At 46.3% G+C, this 23997-nt stretch overlaps 1 protein-coding gene and 1 pseudogene across 1 annotated transcript in view; both read left to right on the top strand.

Annotated features, from left to right (window-relative positions):
• Positions 1-3249: 3249 nt before the first annotated feature.
• LOC122433977 lies at positions 3250-22624 on the top strand (annotated as a pseudogene).
• The window catches only part of LOC122433976 (low-density lipoprotein receptor-related protein 11-like), a 34526-nt gene continuing 32878 nt past the window's right edge, over positions 22350-23997 (top strand). Inside the window, exon 1 of the mRNA XM_043457099.1 lies at positions 22350-23382. Within this exon, the coding sequence (XP_043313034.1) occupies positions 22749-23382 (634 nt within the window). The 5' untranslated portion in view covers positions 22350-22748. The remainder of the gene's footprint in view (positions 23383-23997) is intronic.

The following is a 23997-nucleotide window of genomic DNA, read 5'->3' as shown; positions in this document are numbered from 1 at the left end:
GTGCCTACCGTCTTACTGGGGTTTCTCTGACCTTGGACCGGTCCAGCAAAACGAAGCCAATGCTCCTGACCTTGGATGTGGAGTACCTATTCACAGCTGCTCCAGTGCCAAGCAGCCATGGCTCACCCAAGATTGCTGGGAGAAATATCAATAACCTCAGATATGCAGATGACACCACCCTTATGGAAGAAAGTGAAGAAGAACTGAAGAGCCTCTTGATGAAAGTGAAAGAGGAGGGTGAAAATGTTGGCTTAAAGCTCAACATTCAGAAAACTAAGATCACAGCAAGTGGTCCCATCATTTCATGGCAAATAGATGGAGAAACAGTGGAAACAGTAGCAGACTTTATTTTGGGGGGCTCCAAAATCACTGCAGATGATGACTGCAGCCATAAAATAAAAAGACACTTACTCCTTGGAAGAAAAGTTATGACCAACCTAGACAGCATATTAAAAAGCAGAGACATTACTTTGCCAACAAAGGTCCGTCTAGTCAAGGCTATGGTTTTTCCAGTGGTCGTGTATGGATGTGAGAGTTGGACTGTGAAGAAAGCTGAGGACTGCAGAATTGATGCTTTTGAACTGTGATGTTGGAGAAGACTCTTGAGAGTCCCTTGGACTGCAAGGAGATCCAACCAGTCCACCCTAAAGGATATCAGTCCTGGATGTTCACTGGAAGGACTGATACTGAGGCTGAAACTCCAATACTTTTGCCACCTGATGCAAAGAGCTGACTCATTGGAAAAGACCCTGATGCTGGGAAAGATTAAGTGCAGGAGGAGAAGGGGACGACAGAGGATGAGATGGTTGGATGGCATCACTAACTCAATGGACATGAGTTTGAGTAAACTATGGGAGTTGGTGATGGACAGGGAGGCCTGGAGTGCTGCGGTCCATGGGGTCACAGAGTTGGACATGACTGAGTGACTGAACTGACTGACTGACCATTTATTGAGATTTGTGCACTAAACTGTAGGGGTGTCACATTTCAACAATAAATTAATATTGCAGTTTTCACTATATCTAGACAAACTGGAAGTTTTCTCCTTCCAGAATAAAATCAGTTAATTCAATTATGAAGATGCTGTACATTTTCTTTTCTGATGAGAATCACAAGTTTTTATTAAAACTCCTGTATATCAAGGACACAAATTATTTCAGACTTCTATTTTCCACAGCTGCCAAAGAATAAATTTTGATTGTTTTAAGCTGTCGGGTATGGTAATTTTTTATGAAAGGACTTCACTTCCAACCCAGTCTGCATCGGCTTGAGCTGTATTTCCAACACCAAAGGTAGTTGGTGAGTCATAATGCAGACAGGAGACCAGTTTTAGAAAAGAGCAAAGAAATAGACCCAGGGATGTCTAGACACTTGACATCTAGTAGGTGTGGCAAGAAATACCAGTGAAGGGTGTACTGATCAGTACATAGGAAAGGGGTAACTGGTTAATGATGTAAATAGAAAGGAATTTCTATTTGACACAATATACAAAAATTAATTTTAGGTTGATTAATACATGAATATGACTGTTCATGCAATCTCAGGACTCCACGCTAGTAGGAGTGTATTTGGTGAGTTCCTTTAGGTATGGGGCTGGAGCATTAAAAAAGAGAAGGCACTGTTTCGGGTAGGATCCAGGTTGTTGTTGAGTCACTAAGTCATGTCCAACTCTTTGTGACCCCATGGACTGCAGCACACCAGCCTTCCCTGTCCTCCGCTATCTTCTGGAGTTTGCTCAAACTCATGCCCATTGAGTCAGTGATGCCATCCAGCCATCTCATCCTCTGCTGCCCCACCCTCAGTCTTTCCCAGCATCAGGGTCTTTTCCAATGAGTCAGTTCTTTGCATCAAGTGGACAAAATATTGGAGCTTCAGCTTCAGTGTCAGTCCTTCCAATGAATATTCAGGGTTGATTTAGTTTAGGATTGACTGGTAGAGACCTAAAATTCCTGGATCAGCCTGGGGGCAGAGTCCTGGCAGCCAGCCTCTTCCCAGAACTACCCCGAGCTGTGTGTGGGCTCTGAGACTGCTGCAGGTCCCCCTGTCTTGGGCGAGGACTCATCAGAGTATGAGTGTGTGTGTGTGTGTGTGTGTGTGTGTGTGTGTGTGTGTGTGTGTGAGATAGTGTCACACGAGTGTATGCTCCTCGGTTCTTTGTCTCGTCACAACAAAAATTTGGAGTGACAGACATTAAAGCCCCTCGGCGGGTCACAGCTCTCGGAGGACAGACCGTGTTATAGCTCTTAAATGAATCAGTGTTACAGCTCAGTGTTACAGCTCTATTTATTTAGATAATAGCAGGAAAATCCATCTTCGAGGCATGAGGGCACGTAGATCCAAAGACGCAAAGATCGCCCCATCACGCGGCGGCGGAGGGGGGGGGAGCTTTGGCGCCTCTTTTTATGTGTTTCTCTCTCCCTGGGCCTGTCTTATGTAAATTGGGCCAGCCAGGAGTGTTGTTTGTTTTACCTGAGGGCTTTGTCTTCCAGGTCTTTTAGCCACCGCCATTTTGGACTCTTTTTCCCTATTCTAACTACCTAACAATAGAAAGGAGCTTGTGCCTGAGAGGAGAAGGGCAGAAGAGAGGAGTGTGTGTGGTGGTGACACTTACGTGTGATGAGGAAGGTAAGTGAAGAGAGTGAGGGACCACTGGGGAGAGTGTGTTGGGTGTGAGGGGAGTAACTACAACGCTAATGAGTTGGGTGTTTGATGTGTGTGTGTGTGTGTGTGTGTGTGACTGTGGACAGGTGAGCTTGGGACAGAAGGGGAGTGGACAGTATGCATATGCAGAGGTCCCAGTAGCGGATCCCCCTGGGGGACCAGAGAGGAGGAAGACAGTGAAGGGAAATGGCTGTGAGGGGAAAGTTTCTGGATGGCAGTGGACGTAGACGGGAGCCTTCTGTGTGGAACTTTGTGTGAAGCAGTGTGTACAGACAGTGTGAGGAAGCCAGGGTCCCTGTGGGAGGGGAGCCCAGTGTGTCTTGGCAGAGAGTGGAGAGTGTGGAGGGCAGGCAAGCAGGCACTTGTGTGTGAAAGAAAGTGTGTGGTGGGGGTGGGGTGTGCAAAGTGGGGAGAGGGTGTGCGGAGACCTGCACGGACAATTTCTCGAGGGCTGGTGTGCACAAGGGTGGAAGGATATAAGTGAGAAGCATGGAGTGTATGAGGGGTGTATGAGTGTGTGGAGCTGGAGAGTCAGGGTGGAATATGAGGGGGCTTGTGTCTGTGACTGTGGGGGCTGTGAGAAGAAACATGGATGGGGAGTATGGAGCCAAGGCGGGTGATGGCTGTTGTTGGAGTGGTTGCCATAACGACCGACTCCCTCTGGCTGGCCTTTCCTTGGCCTGGACTTTGGAATAAATTAACAGGCTTATTCCTGGCCTGGGCCTTAACTGAAGTTGTAAGGGAGCCAAAATGGGCGGGGATAGTAAAGAAACTGACACCCCCGTGTCACTTCCTTTCAATCTTTTTTTCTTTTAGCTTGGAAATGCCACACAAGAGTAGCTGCCTGGGGACAGGTGTCAGCTGGGGTCACCAGCCTTCACCTGCTCATGCCTGCCCCAGGCCCAGCGGCTGAACTGCATCCCTCCTTAAGTTTCCAATCAGCCTGTAGCCTCTGAGCAATTGTATTCCCTTCAATCCCCTCCTGCCTACAAAGCTCAAGGGGAGGGACTACTAGGGGTGCAACAGGTGGGAGTGGGGACACCAATGGAATTGGTTTTTGTGTGTGGAGCGGGGTTGGCCCCAAGGGATGGGCAGTGTGGGGCAAAGATGGGAGGTGGAGAGAAGCAGAAGGAAGAGGCGGGGTGGGGCGTGAACCCTCTACCACTCTGCCGTGCCCCTCTCCAGGCTGGGTCGCCCTCACTGTCCCCTAATCGCTGCCTCACCTTCTCTTCTCCCTTCACCTTCCTCCTCACCTTTCCGCCTTTCCTCTTACCCCCCCCATCCCAGATTTTTCCAGCTCTCCCCCGGGTCTGTCCAGCAGCTCAGGCAGGAAGCAAGGAACCTGCACAGCGACACCCACCCCACACCGGCCCCACCCTTAGACACCCACGGCCACATGTGTCCTGAACACTTTCCAGCAGCAGCAGAAGCAGTTTCAGGGGCAACAGAGCTCAGGAGCCCGATCCAGTTTCCTGGAAAACACTCCACCCCACCCACAGCATTGACTCCAGGAATTCTCTACTTCCAGACTCTTCTACTCCTGGTATCCTCCCAGGCTCCATACAAGGACTTTATCTTGACCAGAGGCCACCCTACAACTGATCGTATCATAATGTTTCCTTCCCACAGATGGTTTTTGTTTTTTCAGCTGGGTTGTTAACTGCAGAACTCAGACAGGATCAGACAGGATCGTGTGTTTTTTGTCTCAGGTCACTTGGCAATCTCCTCTTCACACGGCTGACACCCTCCCCAATATGTTAGGGTTACTGTACTGGCATCGGCATGTTCCCTGGGGAAGTCCTCAGCCATCCATGTGGCTGTGTCTACAGCACATCAGGGGTTAAATGGAGACACCAGTGAGGATGGGGGAAGGCGAGGGAGGTTGTAAGGGAACCAAAGAAGGGCAGGGACAGGGGAGAAACTGACAACCCCTGTCATTTCCTGTCAATGTTTTTTTTTCTTTTAGCTCGGAAATGCCACACAAGAATAGCTGCCTGGGGACAGGTGCCAGCTGGGGTCACCAGCCTTCACCTACTGATGCCTCCTCCAGGCCCAGGGGCTGAACTGCTTTCCCTCCCTCAGTTTCTAGTCAGAAAATAGTGGCTGCTTGTGGTAGAGGAGCAGTACATTTGCAAAGAACTAATATTTTTATTAATACCTGATGCTGGGAAAGATGGATGGCAGCAGCAGAAGAAGACATCAGAGGATGAGATGGCTGGATGGCACCATCGATGCAATGGACATGAACTTGGGCAAACTTCAGGAGATGGTGAGGGGCAGGGAGGCCTGGCTGCAGCCCATGGGGTCACAAAGAGTCAGACATGACTGAGCGACTAAACAACAGCAGTACTTTTATCAGTGGTTCGGCAGTAAAGAATCCACCTACAATGCAGGAGACATGTGTATGAGACACTGGTTCGATCCCTGGGTCAGGAAGATCCCCTGGAGAAGGAAATGTCAACCCACTGCAGTATTCTTGCTGGGAAATCCCATGGACAGAGGAACCTGGCAGACTGTATCCTCGGGGTCACAAAGAGTCAGACACCACTTAGTGGCTAAACAACAACAAAATATTTTTATTAAACTGAAGACAACAGCATCTGGGAACAACATCTGCTCAGAATAGAGGTAAAGATGAGGATTTTTATCTTCTATTCCTTTTTCAACAGTATCACACACCTCCACCAACCACTTTATGGTGGAGTCATAGACTCCACGAAGTCATCTCAGCAAGCCTCTCTCACCTGACTTCAACTTGGTCACAGTCATTGGGAGGGCAGCAGGTACTCTGGGCAAAGACAGGAGGGCAAGCAAGGGAGGGATCCCTGCCTGCTGGAGAGTATGACCTCATTTAAGAATCAAGACATTTTTTTTCCTTTCTCTAGATTGGGCTGGTCTCTCCTGTTATCTGACAGTTGATTCCATTCATTCCATCTTCTTAATTCTTTTACACCTGGAGATCTTCACCTTTCTCTAAGCTCTTCTACCTAGATTCTTAAGCCTGGACTCTTCCTACCATCTAGCTCACAGGTTTTTTTTCCTCTCTGCTTCAACTCCACAACATGAGTGTGGACCCAGCCTGCTTGGTCCCAAAGCATCCAATTCCAGGGACTCTTCACCAATTTCTGAAATTTCTGGGCCTGAAGGAAACCAGGTGTCCTTGCAAGGATCATCTGCTGGGACCCTCAACAAGGAGACTGGACAGTCCTGATTCTTCCACAAGCCCCAGAGTAAAACTATTGCCCAAACTTGCAGAGAAGAGTGCAGCGAAGAAGGAAGAGACAGACCTAGGTAAGAAACAGAAGATCAGAACCATGTTCACTCAGACCCAGATGTCTGTGCTCAACGACAGACTTCAGAGGCAGGAATCAGTCTCCAGCAGATGCAAGAACTTTCCAATATCCTGAAACTTAGCTACAAATGGGTGAGGCCCTGGTTCCAGAATCAGAAAAACAACTGACTGAGGAACAGTGACTCTGTGACTCAGGGCTCAACAACCACAGAATTACTGGGTTTCTACTCCTGGCACAGGACTGCTTGGTGACCTCTTCTGGAAACCTGCCTATATGGAGTGAACGGACCTAGGATATCCCACCTGGGAGCAGCCAGAGCTGGAACAGTTGGTCTTGAAGCAACCACCCCAGAAAGAGTCAGAGCTGGTATCCCCAAGCCTACAAGAGCCAGACTTGGAACAGTCAGTTCAACAAATGTGTCGAGGAATTCCTGCCGCCCCAGATCCAGGTCCAGCAAAACTGTCCTGTCAGCGATGTGGAAGGCACTTTGGAGACTGCTGGAGAAAGCTATAACGTAACATAGCAAACTGCTAAGTATTTGAGTTCCCAGCAGCAAATCATGGATTTATTCCCAAATTACACTATAAATGTAGAGTCAGGATTTTTATAGATAGCTATATTACTCTATCTTTAATATGAGCAGTGACTGTATTCTCTGGAATTTTTCTTCTTTTAGAATTTTGTACCTTTCTACCTTGGAGTTTCCCAGGTGACTCAGTGGTAAAGGACCCATCTGCCTGTGCAGGAGACACCAGTTTAAGCCCTGGGTTGGGAAGAGCCCCTGAAGAAAGAAATTGCAACCCACTCCAGTATTCTTGCCTGGAAAATCCCATGGACAGAGGAGCCTGGCAGACTACAGTCCCTGCAGTCACAAAAGAGCTGGTCGGGACTTAGTAATTAACATACACAAGAGACAACTTTACACATGGGCATCACCAGATGATCAATACCAAAATCAGATTGATTATATTCTTTGCAGCTGAAGATGGAGAAGCTCTAAACAGTCAGCAAAAACACCACCAGGACCTGACTGTGGTTCGGATCATGAACTTCTTACTGCAAAATTCAGGCTGAAACTGAAGAAAGTAGGAAAAACCACTAGATCATTCAGGTATGACCTCAACCAAATCCCTTATGATCCTACAGTGGAAGTGACAAATAGATTCAAGGGATTAGATCTGATAGATAGAGTGCCTGAAGAGCTATGGACGGAGGTTCATGACACTGTATAGGAGGCAGGGATCAAAACCATCCCCAAGAAGAAATCCAAAAAGGCAAAATGGTTGTCTGAGGAAGCCTTACAAATAGCTGAGAAAAGAAATGAAAGGTAAAGAAGAAAAGAAAAGATATATCCATCTGAATGCAGAGTTCTAAAAATTAGCAAGGAGAGATAAGAAAGCCTTCATAAGTAAGAAAATAAGCAAAGAAAACTTCTTTGCTTCATAAGCAAAGAAAACTTCTTTGCTTCATAAGCAAAGAAATAGAGGAAAACAATAGAATGGGAAAGACTAGAGATCTCTTCAAGAAAATTAGAGATACCAAGGAAATATTTCATGTAAAGATGGGCACAATAAAGTATAGAAACAGTATGGACCTAACAGAAGCAGAAGATATTAAGAAGTGGCAAGAATACACAGAAGAACTATACAAAAAAGATCTTCACAACCCAGATTACCACGATGGTGTGATCACTTACCTAGAGCCAGACATCCAGGAATGTGAAGTCAAGCGGGCCTTAGGAAGCATCACTACAGACAAAGCCAGTGGAGGTGACGGAATTCCAGATGAGCTATTTCAAATCTGAAAGATGATGTTGTCAAAGTTTGTTCAGTTCAGTTCAGTCGAGCAGTCGTGTCTGGCTCTTTGCAACCCCATAGAACACAGCACACCAGGCCTCCCTGTCCATCACCAACTCCCAGAGTTTACTCAAGCTCAGGTCCATTGAGTCGGTGATGCCATTCAACCATCTCATCCTCGGTCATCCCCTTCTCCTCCTGCCTTCAGTCTTTCCCAGCATCCGGGTCTTTTCAAATGAGTCAGTTCTTCACATCAGGTGGCCAAATTATTGGAGTTGTTGTCAAAGTATTGAACTCAATATGCCAGCAAATTTGGAAAACTCAGCCATGGCCACAGGACTGAAAAAGATCGGTTTTCATTCCAAGCCCAAAGAAAGGCAATGCTAAAGAATGTTCAAACTATCACACAATCGCACTCATTTCACACGCTAGCAAAATAATGCTCAAAATTCTCCAAGCCAGGCTTCAATGGTACATGAACCATGAATTCCCAAATGTTCAAACTGGATTTAGGAAAGGCAGAGGAACCAGAGATTAAATTGCCAACATCTGCTGGATCATAGAAAAAGGAAGAGAATTCCAGAGAAACATCTACTTTGCTTCATTGACTATGCCAAAGCCTTTGACTGTGTGGATCACAACAAACTGTGGGAAATTTTTAAAGAGATCGGAACACCAGACCACTTGACCTGCCTCCTGAGAAATCTGTATGTAGGTCAAGAAAAAACAACCAGACATGGAACAGACTGGTTCCAAATGGGGAAAGGAGTACGTCAAGACTGTATATGGTCACCCTGCTTATTTAACTTATATGCAGCGTATATCATGCAAAATGCTGGGCTCAGTGAAACACAAGCTGGAATCAAGATTGCCAGGAGAAATAACAATAGCCTCAGATACGCCGATGACACCACCCTGATGGCAGAAAGTGAAGAAGAACTAAAGAGCCTCTTGATGAAAGTGAAAGACGAGAGTGAAAAGGCTGTCTTAAAACTCAGCATTCAGAAAAATAAGATCACGGCATCTGGTCCCATCACTTCATGGCAAATAGATGAGGAAACAATGGAAACAGTGAGAGACTTTATTTTTCTGGATTCCAAAATCACTGCAGATGGTGACTGCACCCATGAAATTAAAAGATGCTTGCTCCTTGGAAGAAAAGCTATGACCAACCTAGGCAGCATATTAAAAAGCAGAGACATTACTTTGCCAACAAAGGTCCATCTAGTCAAAGTTATAGTTTTTCCAGTAGTCATGTATGGATGTAAGAGTTGGAACATAAAGAAAGCTGAGCTCAGAAGAATTGATGCTTTTGAACTGTGGTGTTGGAGAAGACTCTTGAGAGTCCCTTGGACTTCAAGGAGATCCAACCAGTCTATCCTAAAGGAGATCAGTCCTGGGTGTTCATTGGAAGTACTGATGTTGAAGCTGAAACTCCAGTACTTTGGCCAGCTGATACAAAGAGCTGACTCATTTGGAAAGACCCTGATGCTGGGAAAGATTAAGGGCAGGAGGAGAAGGGAATGACAGAGGATGAGATGGTTGGATGGCATCACTGACTTGATGGACATGGGTTTGGGTGGACTCCAGGAGTTGGTGATGGACAGGGAGGCCTGGCGTGCTGCGGTTCATGGGGTAGCAAAGAGTTGGACATGACTGAGTGACTGAACTGAACTGAGGACATTCTGCTAAGCGAAATAAGACCGTCACAAAAAGACAAATATTGTGTTATCCCACATGTACAAGATTCTTAGAGTATACAAAATCACAGGACAGAAAGTAGAATGGTGGTTTTCTTGGGTCAAGGAGAAGGTGAAATGGGGAGTTAATGTTTGATGGGTACAGAGTTACAGTTTTGCAGTGATAAGATCTATGGAGGAAGATGGTAGTGATGATTATACAACAGTGTGAATGCATTTAATATCACTGGACTGTACACTTAAAAATATTTAATAGCTAAGATGGGATTTCCCTGTTGGTACAGTGGATAAGAAGCCAGCTGCAAATGCAGGGGATATGGGTTCAGTCCCCGGTCCAGGAAAAGTCCATGTGCTGCAGAGCAACTAAGCCCATGCGCCAACAACTATTGAGCCTGCATGCCACAACTACTGAAGCTGGCATGCTTTAGAGCCCTCACCTGGCAACTACTGAAGCCTGTGTGCCTAGAGCCTGTTCTCCACAGCAAAAGAAGCCACTTCAATGAGAAGCCCATAGCCCATGCACTGCAACAAATGTTCTAGAGAAAGCCAGTGTGCAGCAACCAAGACCCAGCATAGCCAAAAATAAATTAATTCATTAACTTGAAAAATTAGCTAAGATGGTAGATTCTGCTATGTGTATTTTAACACACACAAAACAGTTAAGGGTGCACAATTCTGGCTCATCACTGGTCCTACACTCCCGGCAGCAGGCCTCAACCCTGACCCCTCCTGCACCTGATTTCTGCTCTGAGTACCAACTGGTTTACAGCAGGAGCAGCTGCAGAGAGAGGCCATGCCCAGGTGATGATGACGTGGGTGTTTGCCGCTGAGCTGGGCTGGAAGGGTAGGGAAGGATGGGGGCAGCTCTGAGAGCCAACAACAAGGATCTGAAAACGTGGACCTGGGACATTGCCTAAAGCTGGAAGACCCCTCTTCCTGGTGTGAGTTGCCCAATAGTTTGCCCTGCTCTTCAGGGCCTGAGAAAGGGTAGAAGATTGTGTACTGACACTTTACCAGAACTCCCCAAAACTTTTTGCAGGGACTGGAATTAACTCCTGATGGAATGGAAGAGAAAGAAGGTACAAGCCAATGAACAGAGAGGCAATGGGAAAACAGAAGAGTCAACCCTCTCCACAGAGAGGTGAAGAGTCCACCTCTGGGCTGAAAACCTGTGTGACCTTTCTGGCTGGCCTCACGTGGAGAGCTGCCCTCCTCACCCCAGACTGCTGACAGCTGGGCACTGCAGCCTCTCTCAGGGCCCGGGCCTGAGAGATGTTCTCACTCCTCGCACTTTCTTCCTTCCTAGTCTCGTTTTCTGAGGCCCTGGGCCAAGGTTCCCTTGTGGTACCTCTGCTAAGGCCTCCATAAGAGAAGAGAATGGAGAAAGCTTGAAGACCCCTGTCCCCACCCGACTCAGGCCCAGGGCTCTCTACACTGAGTTCCTCCCCTACCCCCACCTCAGGGTCCTTAAAGCTGCTGGAGCCTTTTGCCCTGGGCTCTCTGAACAGGGAGGCGGGCTCCACGCAGGCCATCGCACTGGGGAAAGTGAATGAGAGCCGCACTTCCTCTGGGTTCAGACTCCGGCCTGTGTTCTCACATAAGGGTGTTAACTTGGGTGTCTCTCAGCTCAGCTGAGCTCCTAATAAGGAGAGATGGGGGTGTGGTCACGGATCAGGAGAGCCTGGGGACTGGGCTAATCTTGACCAGATCCAGGTTGCCTCAGGTTGAAGAAGCCAACAGCCGAGGTCAAGTAAGGTGGTGTGAGCCACTGTGGGGATTGCCTCAGTTTCAAAACACCCACAGGAAGCAACACTCAGCCTGGTATGAGCCACGTGTGCCCCAGGAGCTGAGGGTTTTGCCTGGCAGCCGCTGCTCTCTCCCTCACCCTCACCCTCGACCAAGAGGACGTGCACACCCCAAGCCCATGGCAGAGGGCGCCATCAGCCAGGCGAGCTGGGCGGGCGGCCAGGCTGCCGCCTGGGCTGTCGTGGCTGCTCCGCGGGGCTCACCCAGAGCTTCCGCGGTGTCCAGAGAGATTTCTCCCTGAACTACCCCCAACTTCACCCTCTGCGGACGCTCCTCCACACTCATCTGCAGCGCTGACTCCACTTCCTACTGTAGTGAGTGTCCTGTGTCAGAGGTGCAAAGCGCGGAGGTGAAACAAAACTCAAGCCACAGTCGGAGCTGCCCACCCTTCCCCTCATGACTCCTTTCTGACTGCTGAGCTGGGTGAGTGGGCAGCCTCGCTTCACCTCAGTTTCTTCCTCAGTCGCTCAGGGAGAGAAGCAGGACCACTCTCACCAAGGAGTGAGGAAAAAGCGAGGTCACATTTGCCAAGCCCTGGGTGCCCAAGAGCCGGCTTCCCTGATAGCTCAGCTGGTAGAGAATCTGCCTGCAATGTAGGAGATCCCGGTTCAATTCCTGGGTCGGGAAGATCCGCTGCAGAAGAGATACGCTACCCATTCCAGTATTCTCGGGTGTCCCTTCTGGCTCAGCTGGTGAAAAATCCGCCTGCAATGCAGGACACCTGGGTTCGATCCCTGGGTTGCGAAGATCCAGGAGAAGGGAAAGACTACCCACTCCAGTATTCTGGCCTGGAGAATTCCGTGGACTGTATAGTCCACGGGGTTGCAAAGAGTCGGACGAGACGTTCGCTTTCTCTAGGTGTCCAAGAGATGCTCAACAAATATCAGCTCTCCTCCTTGACTGAAGAAGCTTCAGTTACTTTTAAACTCTCCAGGATCCCCCAGAGAGAAGCCCTCTACTCCCTTCTGACTAGAGAACCCCAAATCTCTCCCTTTGCAGAAATGCTGACTTCCTTTTCTTAAGCAATTTTTTTCTTTATTCACCTCGGCCCTTTTTCTTCTTGATGGACTCAAAATACTTTATTATAAACATCATATTTTAAAATACTAAATATGCACATGGTAACACAATGCACTGTTTCTTTGTGCTAATAGTAACTTATATTTTATTTTTAATTTAACAATGTTATTGAAGTGTAGCTGATTTATGATCTTTTGTTAGTTTCAGGTATACAGCAAAGTGATTCAGTTGTACATTATACATACGTATACATACCATATAGATTATTACAAAATACCGGGTAGAGTTCCCTGTGCTCTACAGTAAGTCCTTGTTGTTTATCTACTTTATATATAGTAGTGTGTGTATGCAGTAGCTTATATTTTAAATGCAAACTCTGAGCTCCACATAAAGGAGACATGGACATTTTTTTTTTCTTTCTTTGGTTGCACCTTGTGGTTTGTGGGATCTCAGTTACCTAACCACGGTTTGAAGCCGAGACATGGCAGTGAAAGCCTAGGAACCTAACCACTAGGTCAGCCGGAAACTCCAAAGAAAAATATATAATATTTTATATATAAAATATTATATATTTATATATAAAATAGATATATAATAAATATATTATTTTATATTTTAATATATATTTTATATATATTATATATATATATATATATATATACTTTTTAGCTAAACTCAGATTTAATAAATTAATACATTATTTACTCAAAAAAAGAATAAGTCGATGACAAATTCACACTCAAGTAGTTTTGACTGTTGAGGGAAGTAAGTAGCCTATCATTTGAAACCTTAGCAGCAAACATAGCATACACATAGGTTACACACATTTTGCTATTTGTTAAATATATAGGCGTATAGATAAATATATTTACATCCTTCAGTAAGCTGTAAGAGCACAAAACTAGAGAATAGATCTTTCCCATATTCAACTTATTTGACCTGAAAATAATATACTTTCCAGCTTTTAACATATATTCTAATTTCTTACCATGCCTTAGAAAGTAAATTTACACAGTTCAACCTGTATTATTTCCATGCTAAATACTAGTTGCATGCGTTTATTAAACAGGGCATCCTTATGAGGGGATTTATGAATTTGTTCTGGGACAGAAAATGAGAACCAGATAGTGATTTCATCACCTTAAACTGAATTCCTTAGCATCCCCTCATGATAATGTATGGCAAATCTTTAACTATAAAGTACATTCTGGGCCTTGTGTAGTTCAAAGTGCTAGGACAAAATCATACCATTCTCACTACCTTTGAAAATAAACAGAATTCTTATACTTACCTTAGATCTTGTTTGAACATTCCATTCAATTTATTGGAATTTTTAAAAATGCTGCATTACAAATGTAATACCGAATGAAGAAAACAAATCTTATTAAATTTAATCTTATTCAAAGCAATTATCAGTCTAATAACATCAGTAAAAAAAACAAAACAAAACGGTACTTTTAGTCAAGGCATGAAATACACATAAAATCTAGCTATTTTCCTATTATTCTTTGAGCACTTTCAAGTTAGAAAATACATTATAAAAAACTGAAAGATTCTGCTAAGTTTCCTCATTGAGTACTTTTGACACTGAAAATAAGAGAAAGATTAATACCACAGTTATAACCACTGGGACACAAGAATCACTAAATGATAGGATTGAGGACTTCTCTGGAGGTGCAGTGGTTAAAATCCGCCTGCCAGTGCAGGGGACACGGGTTTGATCCCTGGTCCAGGAAGATCCCACATGCAGTGGGGCAACTAAACCCATATGCCACAACTACTGAAGCCCTGGCTCCTAGATCCCACGCTCTGCAACAAGATAAGTCACCACACTGAGAAGCCAGCACACAACTAGAGGGTAGCCACTGCTTCTCACAACTAAAGAAAGCTGGCATGCCACAATAACGATCCAGTGTAGCCATAAATAAATCAATAAAATGAAAGTTTTTTAAAGAATGATTTTTTTTAATTTGGGATTTTTTATTTTATTATTTAAATTTATTTACTTTTGTTTTAATTGGAGGCTAGTTACCTTACAATATTGTGGTGGTTTTTGCCATACATTCACATGAATCAGCCATGGGTTTACATGTGTTCCCCATCCTGACCCTCCCTCCCACCTCCCTCCCCATCCCATCCCTCAGGGTCATCCCAGTGCACCAGCCCTGAGCACCCTACCTCATGCATCAAACCTGGACTGGCGATCTATTCCATATATGATAATATACATGTTTCAAAGCTATTCTCTCAAATCATCCCACCCATCCTGACCCTCCCTCCCACCTCCCTCCCCATCCCATCCCTCAGGGTCATCCCAGTGCACCAGCCCTGAGCACCCTACCTCATGCATCAAACCTGGACTGGCGATCTATTCCATATATGATAATATACATGTTTCAAAGCTATTCTCTCAAATCATCCCACCCATCCTGACCCTCCCTCCCACCTCCCTCCCCATCCCATCCCTCAGGGTCATCCCAGTGCACCAGCCCTGAGCACCCTACCTCATGCATCAAACCTGGACTGGCGATCTATTCCATATATGATAATATACATGTTTCAAAGCTATTCTCTCAAATCATCCCACCCTCGCCTTCTCCCACAGAGTCCAAAAGTCTATTCTTTACATCTGTGTCTCTTTTGCTGTCTCACATATAGGGTCATCGTTACCATTTTTCTAAATTCCATATATATGCGTTAATATATTGGTATTTTTCTTTCTGACTTACTTCGCTCTGTATAATAGGTTCCAGTTTCATCCACCTCATTAGAACTGATTCAAATGCATTCTTTTTAATAGCTGAGTAATATTCCATTGTGTATATGCAATACTACTTTCTTATCCATTCATCTGCCGATGGACATCTAGGTTGCTTCCATGTCCTGGCTATTGTAAACAGTGCTGCAATGAACGTTATTTACATGCATACATACATACAAGAGTCAGGGCTCATTAAAATTATTTCCTTGATAAAAATAGGGGTACCTGCAAACCAGTCTTTCTTTCCATTGTGGTTTTCAAATATACCTATTTTCCCACCCTGAATAGAAAAACAAACTTAATATAGGTTATAGCATGCAATTTTTCCTTTAACAAAGGAAGGAGAGTAGGTATGTTTTCAACACATAAGGTTTCACTGTACATACGCTGCTGCCTCATCTGTGTGTCACTTGATGATGTACTTGGGAGACACACAGTGCTGAGTATTCCAAAGCATGTTTCTACCAAAATTTATTTAAGCATCTCTCACTTGGGTATATTCAGGGTGTTTCTAGCTATTGCTTTCACACACACAAAAAAAAAAGAAAGGAAAGAAAAAATCCTGCAATAACCATCTGTACATACATCTTTCCAAACTTATATTAATATATTTGCAGAATAACTTCCTGGAGTTAGAATTACTGGGAAGATGAGAATATTTTTAATTTCAACAATTTCAAAAACTTTTCAAAATTGACCAAATATTATAAAATGTGAGTCCTCAGTTTGGCTGGGTATGGAGGACCTAAGGTTAGCAGGAGTAAAGCCTGGTTCTGGAGGATATTTTGGCAAAGTGTATGAAAAAACCTCTAAAATGTCCAAGCCTAACCAACAGACTCTAGGGTAATAGTCTCTTATTTTGAGTCACTACACTTTGTGCTAATTTATTACAATAGCAATAGAAAACTAGACAGACACTATCAAAACTCCTCAGACAACAAAAATGGACAAAAGATAGATTTTGCAAAACTTGTACCTAAAAACAACCCTGGATTAAGAAAGATTGTACAAAGAGCTTTTCTGGGCCTATTGGAGAACTCACAGGAAAACGGTGCTCATCAGGATGGTAAGTCGCTTACTGCATTTTCCAAGGACTTGTATCCATCTGTTTAACTTGGCGTTGTAAACTGGAAAGTATGCAAATACAGCGTACTGCAATTCCAAGTCACTTGACAAGCTCTCATGATATGTTTGGAGAAAAGATGGAGAAATTTGGCTGAGCAAGGGCACCTGGGTGGATGAGTAACCTAATAATCATAGCCAAAGCGTTCAAATTAGTGAATCCATGTTAACCTTGGGGTAGGAGTACCTCAAGCCTTCCTCCTTAGCTTTCCTACAGTCCATCATTTAAATCAATTTCTTGGATAAGGACGTAAGACACTTTACAGATGATTCAAAGCCAGGTGGGATAGAAGGTGTTAGGTTTCAGGATCAAGATCTAAAGGGTTCATGCTAGGATGTATGGATCTGTGGACGGACAGCAGGACTGAGTAGCCAACAGGTACTGACCCTCTCTCTCTAGGGCTGGCCGTTGTGGCGGGTGTTTTCACTTAAACGTCTGGACAACCCTGGGAAGTAAGGTTAGACAATCACTTGCCCCAGGCTCACAGTGCTTTTAACACTGTTGAATCTCACAGGCAGAGTTGTTTGCAGGCTAAAATGGCAGCTTTTAAATATATGAAGAACCATCACTTGAGACAAATTATAGATTGCTCAAACAGACCTCAAGAAAATAAACTACAAAAAGTGCGTGGAAACTACACAGCCGACTGTAACTGAACATAAGGAAGAGCATCTAGTGAAGAGAAAGGCTGACCTGAGGATGGACTCCCCGGACGTGTGAAGTCTTGCGCTCCCAGCCAGGACGAGATGGGGACAGTACTGGTACATGGTGTGTGAGGCTGTGGTAAGTCAATGATCAATGTTTGTGCTGAACTCAGAGTATTGACTGGCCGTCCGAGCACAGGCCTTTTTAAAGTGTCTCTTAAATTTGCAATAAAAATGAATAGAAGTGTTTAAGCAAACGCTAGGCATTGCCTTAGTCAAGTAGAAGACAACCTCTGGGGCCTCCCCTGGCCCCTCACTGCTCTTTTCTCTCACTCTGCCCTCAGCGGGGAGAGGCAGTGCTCCTAGCCACGCTTGTGGCTCATGCCCTCTGCACCTCATGCCCTCTGCACCTCATGCCCTCTGCACCTGGGCACCCAGGACCCAGCTGGACTCCTAACAGCTTCTCCTGAACCACAGTCCATGGGCGCAGTTTCTGTGCATTGCGGGAAATTAATGTATGGTAACCACAGGCTTTGTATATGGAGGGCAGAAAACATCAGCCATTGAGAGAAACAGGACTTCTGTGTTCAGGGGGGTGGAGATGCAAGACCACCGGCCCAGGAGGAAAGCAGCCTCTGGGGACCAGCTGCCTGGCTGAGGGTTTCCGCCCTGGGATCCCGGCCCCCTTTCTGGCTGGCGACGCTTCCTGCCCTGCCCATAAGTGGCATCTCTCACATGCCAAAGCTCCCTGGTGCTTTTCCTCAGGCCACTGTGCAGTAGGCTTCTGTTGTTTGCAACTCAGAGAGATTTGTTTTTTCCTGGCTGCGCTGGTCTTCACTGATGTGTGTGAGCTTTCTCTATGTGCAGGGAGTGGGGCTACTCTCTGATTTGGGCTTCTCGTTTTGGCGGCTTCTCTTGCTGCCGAACACCATTTCTACCCTGCTCAGGCTTCAGTAGTTGCGGCCAACGGGCTTAGCTGCTCTGTGGCGTGTGGGATCTTCCTGGACCAGGAATTGAACCCATGTCCCCTGCAATGGTAGGTGGATTCTTAGCCATTGGACAACCAAGGAAGCCCAATCTACAAAGATTTTACCATGACAAACCCCATCACTAAGCAATGATATATACAAGTTTGTGCAGAGAATCCAAGGAGGAGGCCAGGGAGGTGCCCAGGGAAGCTGCTGGGATGAGAAAGTTGTCAGGCAGCCCCTGCCTTCACTCTCTCGGGACTGCATGTACCCCATGCTCTACAGGTGCCCCCTGCACCCCCTCAGCTGAGCAGATTCTCTGCTCCATCACCCCACACAGGACCATGTGCCCCCCACCACCACTGGCCTCCCAGCTTCACTTCCCTCACTGACTCCATTGTTCCTGGATTCTCTGCCCTTGGGAGACAGTGTTGGTTGCTGGGCTCGGGCCAGGAATTCATTATGGTTCCATCAGCAGTGGACGAGCTGGGTCACCTGGGAGCTGGGGCTGCCCCTCTGGGCATGTGCCCAGAGCAGACGCTGTGAAGGGAGTGAGGATGGGGACGAACCTTAACGATATAACTACTGGGCGGCAGGTTGTAGGGGATTCAGGCTTCAGCTAGTTGCACATCTTCTAATCTTGGGGAAGCTCCCTCATTTCTCTGGGACCTGGTTTTTTCCTGTAAACTTAAAAGGTAGAACAAGAAAGAATAATTATTATTATTTACTGAGCATCTTCCATGTGCCAGGTGCCCTTGTAAAGATCTTACATGCACTAGTTTAACTTGTTTATTGCCTGTAAAGCATTTAAGACAGTCACTAGAATGACAACCTCATTCCAACCTTCAATAAATTGATGCATAATGTGCAACTCTCAATTTGCTGGACTTATACCCTTAATGATCTTATAAAACAGAGAAACATCTCCATCTATTCAGATCACAGTCCTGACATCTATATCCTCACATAAAATTTCTTCTGTCCATTCATAAGGATTTGTTTAGGCTTTCAAATCAAAGCTTATTTCCAAAATAATGGAAATGAGTTTATTTATTTTAGAAATGATAATTTATAAATATGTTTATGAATGATAAATACATTACTTCTGTTATAGTTCAGTCGCTCAGTCACGTCCGACTCTTTCCAACCCCAAGGACTGCAGCATGCCAGGCCTCCCTGTCCACCACCAATTCCCAGAGTTTACTCAAACTCATGTCCACTGAGTCAGAGATGCCATCCAACCATCTCATCCTCTGTCGTCCCTTTTTTCTCCTGCCTTCAATCTTGCCCAGCATCAGGGTCTTTTCAAACGAGTCAGTTCTTCACATCAGGTGGCCAAAGGATTGGAGTTTCAGCTTCAGCATCAGTCCTTCCAATGACTATTCAGGATTGATTTCCTTTATCACAAGTCATGGCAAAAAATTCAATCAATACAAAGCCTTATAAAGTAAGAAAGTGAACATTCCCCTTCACTTGTCCTATCTTGACCCTAGAAATAACCATTCTTAATGGTAAAAAAAAGTCATTTCCACTTTTCTCAAAAATATTGAGAAGTTAGCAAAGTGGGGAAACTATGTGGGTGCTGTAAGGGCTTGGACTTGATGCCACTGAACAATGCGGTCCCACCGCCCTCCCCCTCCTCACCCCACCGCCCTCCCCCACCACGGTGGAGCAGGTGAGCTAGGTGGGTCGCACTCTGTGCTGACTCTTCACTGTCTCCAAGACGAGTGGTGTCACCTGTCCAACTAACAGTTTCGTGAAGGCTGTGTGATATCGTGTGTTTGAAAGTGTTTTCAAACCAAGAAAGCATATACAATTGTTAGTTATTATATCATACATGTTGATATATTATATCATACATGTTGGTTTTTAATACTAATCATTATAATAATAGTTTTAGAAGGTTTGATGATACCTCTGGAGCCATTCTTATTACATGTGGAATGTTCTCCTCATAGCAAGCTTTTTCAAGCTCTGAGGTTTAAACAAAACTGGAATTTATGTGACTCTCAGGGCATCTGAAAGTGGCTGTGGTCATGTGGGGTAAATATCTCACAATGGAAGAAACTGCAGCCCAAAGTGCTCCAGCCCAGACACAGCCTTTGGGGCTAAGAGATTTTTTTTTTTAAGCTTCAACATCACTCAAATATGCATACACACACACAATTTTAAAATTTCTCCTTTTCGTCAAATGGCAAAAAAATACTAGATTAATTTTTTTTTCTTTTTTTCTCTATGTTTAGTTTCCGATTTCACCTCCTACTCTGTTCTTTATTTGAAAGCAATAGGTTCCTAACTGTCAGCTGTGGAAATAAACTACAGCAGAGACCTATTTTCCTATCCAGTCATTTATTCATACCCTCCTAAAAATCTAGACATTTAAAAATGTAAAATTCACGATCCTCAAGTTTCTAGTGAAAAAAAACAAATTTCTGGATGTGCTAGGAACAAGAAAGTGTGATTCATAATCATGAGAAAAATGAATCACTAGAAACAGACTCAGAAGTAAACAGCACAGCAGCAGCTTACAGGCAGCTAGAACTTTCAGGTGTAGCCTTTCTTGGGTTGGACTTTTTCACAGGGGTATAGGTCATAAAGTAGCCCATACTTTACTAGGTCACATAAAACAATTCCTCTCAGTCTTATAACACCTCAGCCAAAGGCCTCTGTGCGCACCGTAGAGTGAACTTTGTAGCTCCCCTAAGTGACTGTGCTCAGGTTTCTAGTTAAGTTTGTAGAACATTGAATGAATGTGACCACTGTTTGTGTCTTTTCACAGCACTGCCTGTCTTCTCTTACCAAGTGCATCTTGGGGAGCTAAGGTGAAAACAGTCATGGACACGGGAGGTGAAGGGCTGATGATGGTGCCAGATGGTTCTCCAGTGGAGCACATCCCTTCTCTAGAGTGGCCCTGAGGTCACAAGGATTTGTGGAGACACCCCTTCCCCTCCTCTCCAGGAGTCCACGTCGCATTGAGAAGACAACAGAGCAGGTCTGGATGGTTAATAATGATATTATAATGTGATATTTATTCTTAATATAATATATGATACTTATTTTTCACATATGATATTTATTTTTCTCTTTTTGACTTACTTTACTCTGACAGACTCTAGGTCCATTCACATCTCAAAAATGATCCAGTTTTGTTCCTTTAAATGGCTAAACAATATTCCCTTATATATGTGCACCACATCTTCCATTCATCTGTCAATGGACACTTAGGTTGCTTCCATGTACAGACATATAGCTGATTCACTTTGCTGTGTATCAGAAACTAACACAATACTATAAAGCAATTATACCTCAAGAAAAAAAAAGGTAAAACATAAAATAAAATCATGTCTTCTCCCTGCTACTAGAAAAAAAGAATAATGATTTAAAAGAATACCTGTGTTTATCTCCGAGGGTGTACTGAAATGCACCTGGAGTCAAAAGGCAATAAATTACTAACTGACAAAAAGATTTTTTTAATTAAAAAAAAAAATAATAAGCCCAGCATGCTTGGACCAGAATGTCCGCCCAGAAGTGGAGGCCGGTGGGAGAGGCGCTAGACCCCTCTGGGGCACCACCTTCTTTCCATGGCTACCTTCAGTTCAGATCAGCTCAGTCACTCAGTCGTGTCTGATTCTTTGCGACCCCATGAACCACAGCACGCCAGGCTTCCCTGTCTGTCACCAACTGCCAGAGTCTACCCAAACCCATGTCCATTGAGTCGGTGATGCCATCCAACCATCTCATCCTCTGTTGTCCCCTTCTCCTCCTGCCCTCAATCTTTCCAGCATCAGGGTCTTTCCAAATGAGTCAGCTCTTCACATCAGCTGGCCAACGTGTTGGAGTTTCAGCTTCAACATCAGTCCTACCAAAGAACACCCAGGACTGATCTCCTTTAGGATGGACTGGTTGGATCTCCTTGCAGTCCAAGGGACTCTCAAGAGTCTTCTCCAACACCACAGTTCAAAAGCATCAATTCTTTGGCGCTCAGCTTTCTTTATAGTCCAACTCTCACATCCATACATGACCACTGGAAAATCCATAGCCTTGACTAGACGGACCTTCGTTGGCAAAGTAATGTCTCTGCTTTTTTTTTTTTTCTATTTATTTTTATTAGTTGGAGGCTAATTATTTTACAATATTGTAGTGGTTTTTGTCATACATTGACATGAATCAGCCATATGTCTCTGCATCTTAATATGCTGTCTAGGTTGGTCATAACTTTCCTTCCAAGGAGCAAGAGTCTTTTAATTTCATGGCTGCAATCACCATCTGCAGTGATTTTGGAGCCCAGAAAAATAAAGTCAGCCATTGTTTCCACTGTTTCCCCATCTATTTGCCATGAAGTGATGGGACCAGATGCCATGATCTTAGTTTTCTGAATGTTGAGCTTTAAGCCAACTTTTTCACTCTCCTCTTTCACTTTCAAGAGGCTCTGTAGTTCTTCACTTTCTTCCCTAAGGGTGGTGACATCTGCCTATCTGACGGCTACCTTTCCGGCCGCCCACAAAAAAAACAAAAAAAGAATGCGGGCGGGGCCCGAGCTTGCGGGGGGCGGGGCCGAGGCTGCAGGGGAGGGCCCGGAGGGGCGGGGCGGGGCGGGGCTTGACACGCCCCACCCCCCGCGGCCGCTGTTCACCACGGAGTGCTGATCCGTTAGATGCGGCCTCCTTCTCGCCCTCGATCTGACCCGGGCCCTTGGCAGAGAGACGCCGTCGCACCCGGGCTTCCGGGAAGGGACGAGGAGCGGCGCCAGGGCGACGGGCCGGCTATGCCTCCAGCCGCTACGATTCCCGCCGGCGACCGCGAGCCTGCGGCCTCGGGGACGCAGCGGGGCCCCGGGGAGGCCGCGCTTTGAGGTCCCCGGTGCCCAGCGCCCGCCGCGGCAGCGCCGGAGAATCCCGGGGCCGGCGCTCGCCCGTTTCCGTCTCCCTCGCACTCTGACGCCCAGCGTCGCCTCACTTCCTCCGCCGCCGCCCGCCATGGCCTCCGCCGCCCGGGAGGGCGCGGGCTCCGGGCGCAGGCGCCCGCCGCCGCGCCGGGCCCTGCCCGGCCTGCTGCTGCTGTGCTTGTGGCTGCCCGGTGGCCGCGTGGCCGGCTCGCCCTCCGCGCCGCTGTCCGAGCTGCACGCGCAGCTCTCGGGAGTGGAGCAGCTGCTGGAGGAGTTCCGCCGACAGCTGCAGCAGGAAAGGCCGCAGGAGGAGCTGGAGCTCGAGCTGCGCGCGGGCGGCGACCCCCAGGAAGGCTGCCGGGGCCCCGGGGGCGGCGGCTACAGGGCCAGGCCCGACGCCATCATCCGCACCAAGGACTCGATCGCGGCCGGCGCCAGCTTCCTGAGCGCGCCGGCGGCCGTGCGGGACTGGCGGCAGTGCCTGCAGGCTTGCTGCCTCGAGCCGCGCTGCTCCGTGGCCGTGGTGGAGCTGCCCCGGAGACCAGCGCCCCCGGCCGCCGCGCTCGGCTGCTATCTCTTCAACTGCACCTGGCGCGGCCGCAGCGTCTGCAAGTTCGCGCTGCACCGAGGTTACAGCAGCTACAGCCTCAGCCGCGCCCCAGAGGGCGAGCAGGAAGGCCTGGAAGCCGGCGCCCCGGCCCTCGCCCGGGCCTCGCCTCGGCTGGGTAAGCACTCCACCCGAGGCCCGGGCCTGGTCGCTCGGGCCCTGCTGTCTGTCCTTGTACCTATTGGTGGCTGCGTCTGGGAGACCTACCTAGGCAGGACCGCTGGGCCCTCCTCAGTCAAGTCAGAAATGAAACATCCGGCTTTGATATCTCAGTCCTAGGGATGGTTTCTGAGAAACCCCCAGTAGATCGGGTGGAAGCGGGCACAGTGGACTGCTTCTGGAATTTTTCTAAGTTTAGGGAGGAATACTGATCTGAAAGGATTCACGGAAATTCGCTTTAATGGAAGAGAAAAGTTCAGGGGGGAAAGTCTATTTTAGTCTCAGAGGTTCTTATAAGGTATGGTTTGTGTCAAGTAATTACAAGAGCAAAATCTAATTAGATGCCAGATTGCTCACAGCACACCCTTATTTCTTAGCTTGGCTCTCAGGATTCATGATTCCACCTAAAGTTGCTTTCATCAGACAAAATTGGGAAGGGAACAGGTCAGGTTATTTTGAAGTGGGTCTGACTATTTTCTATGAACTATGGTTCTCTTTTTTAAGGAGTCGGGAGAAAAGGAACTCGATTAATTGAAAATAAAGTTTAAAGCACCTCTCTTTCGAAGAGGAGCTA

The sequence above is a fragment of the Cervus canadensis genome, chromosome 33 (genome assembly GCF_019320065.1).
Source record: "Cervus canadensis isolate Bull #8, Minnesota chromosome 33, ASM1932006v1, whole genome shotgun sequence".
In the NCBI taxonomy this organism is placed as follows: domain Eukaryota; kingdom Metazoa; phylum Chordata; class Mammalia; order Artiodactyla; family Cervidae; genus Cervus; species Cervus canadensis.
This window is presented reverse-complemented; position numbering and strand designations above follow the sequence as displayed.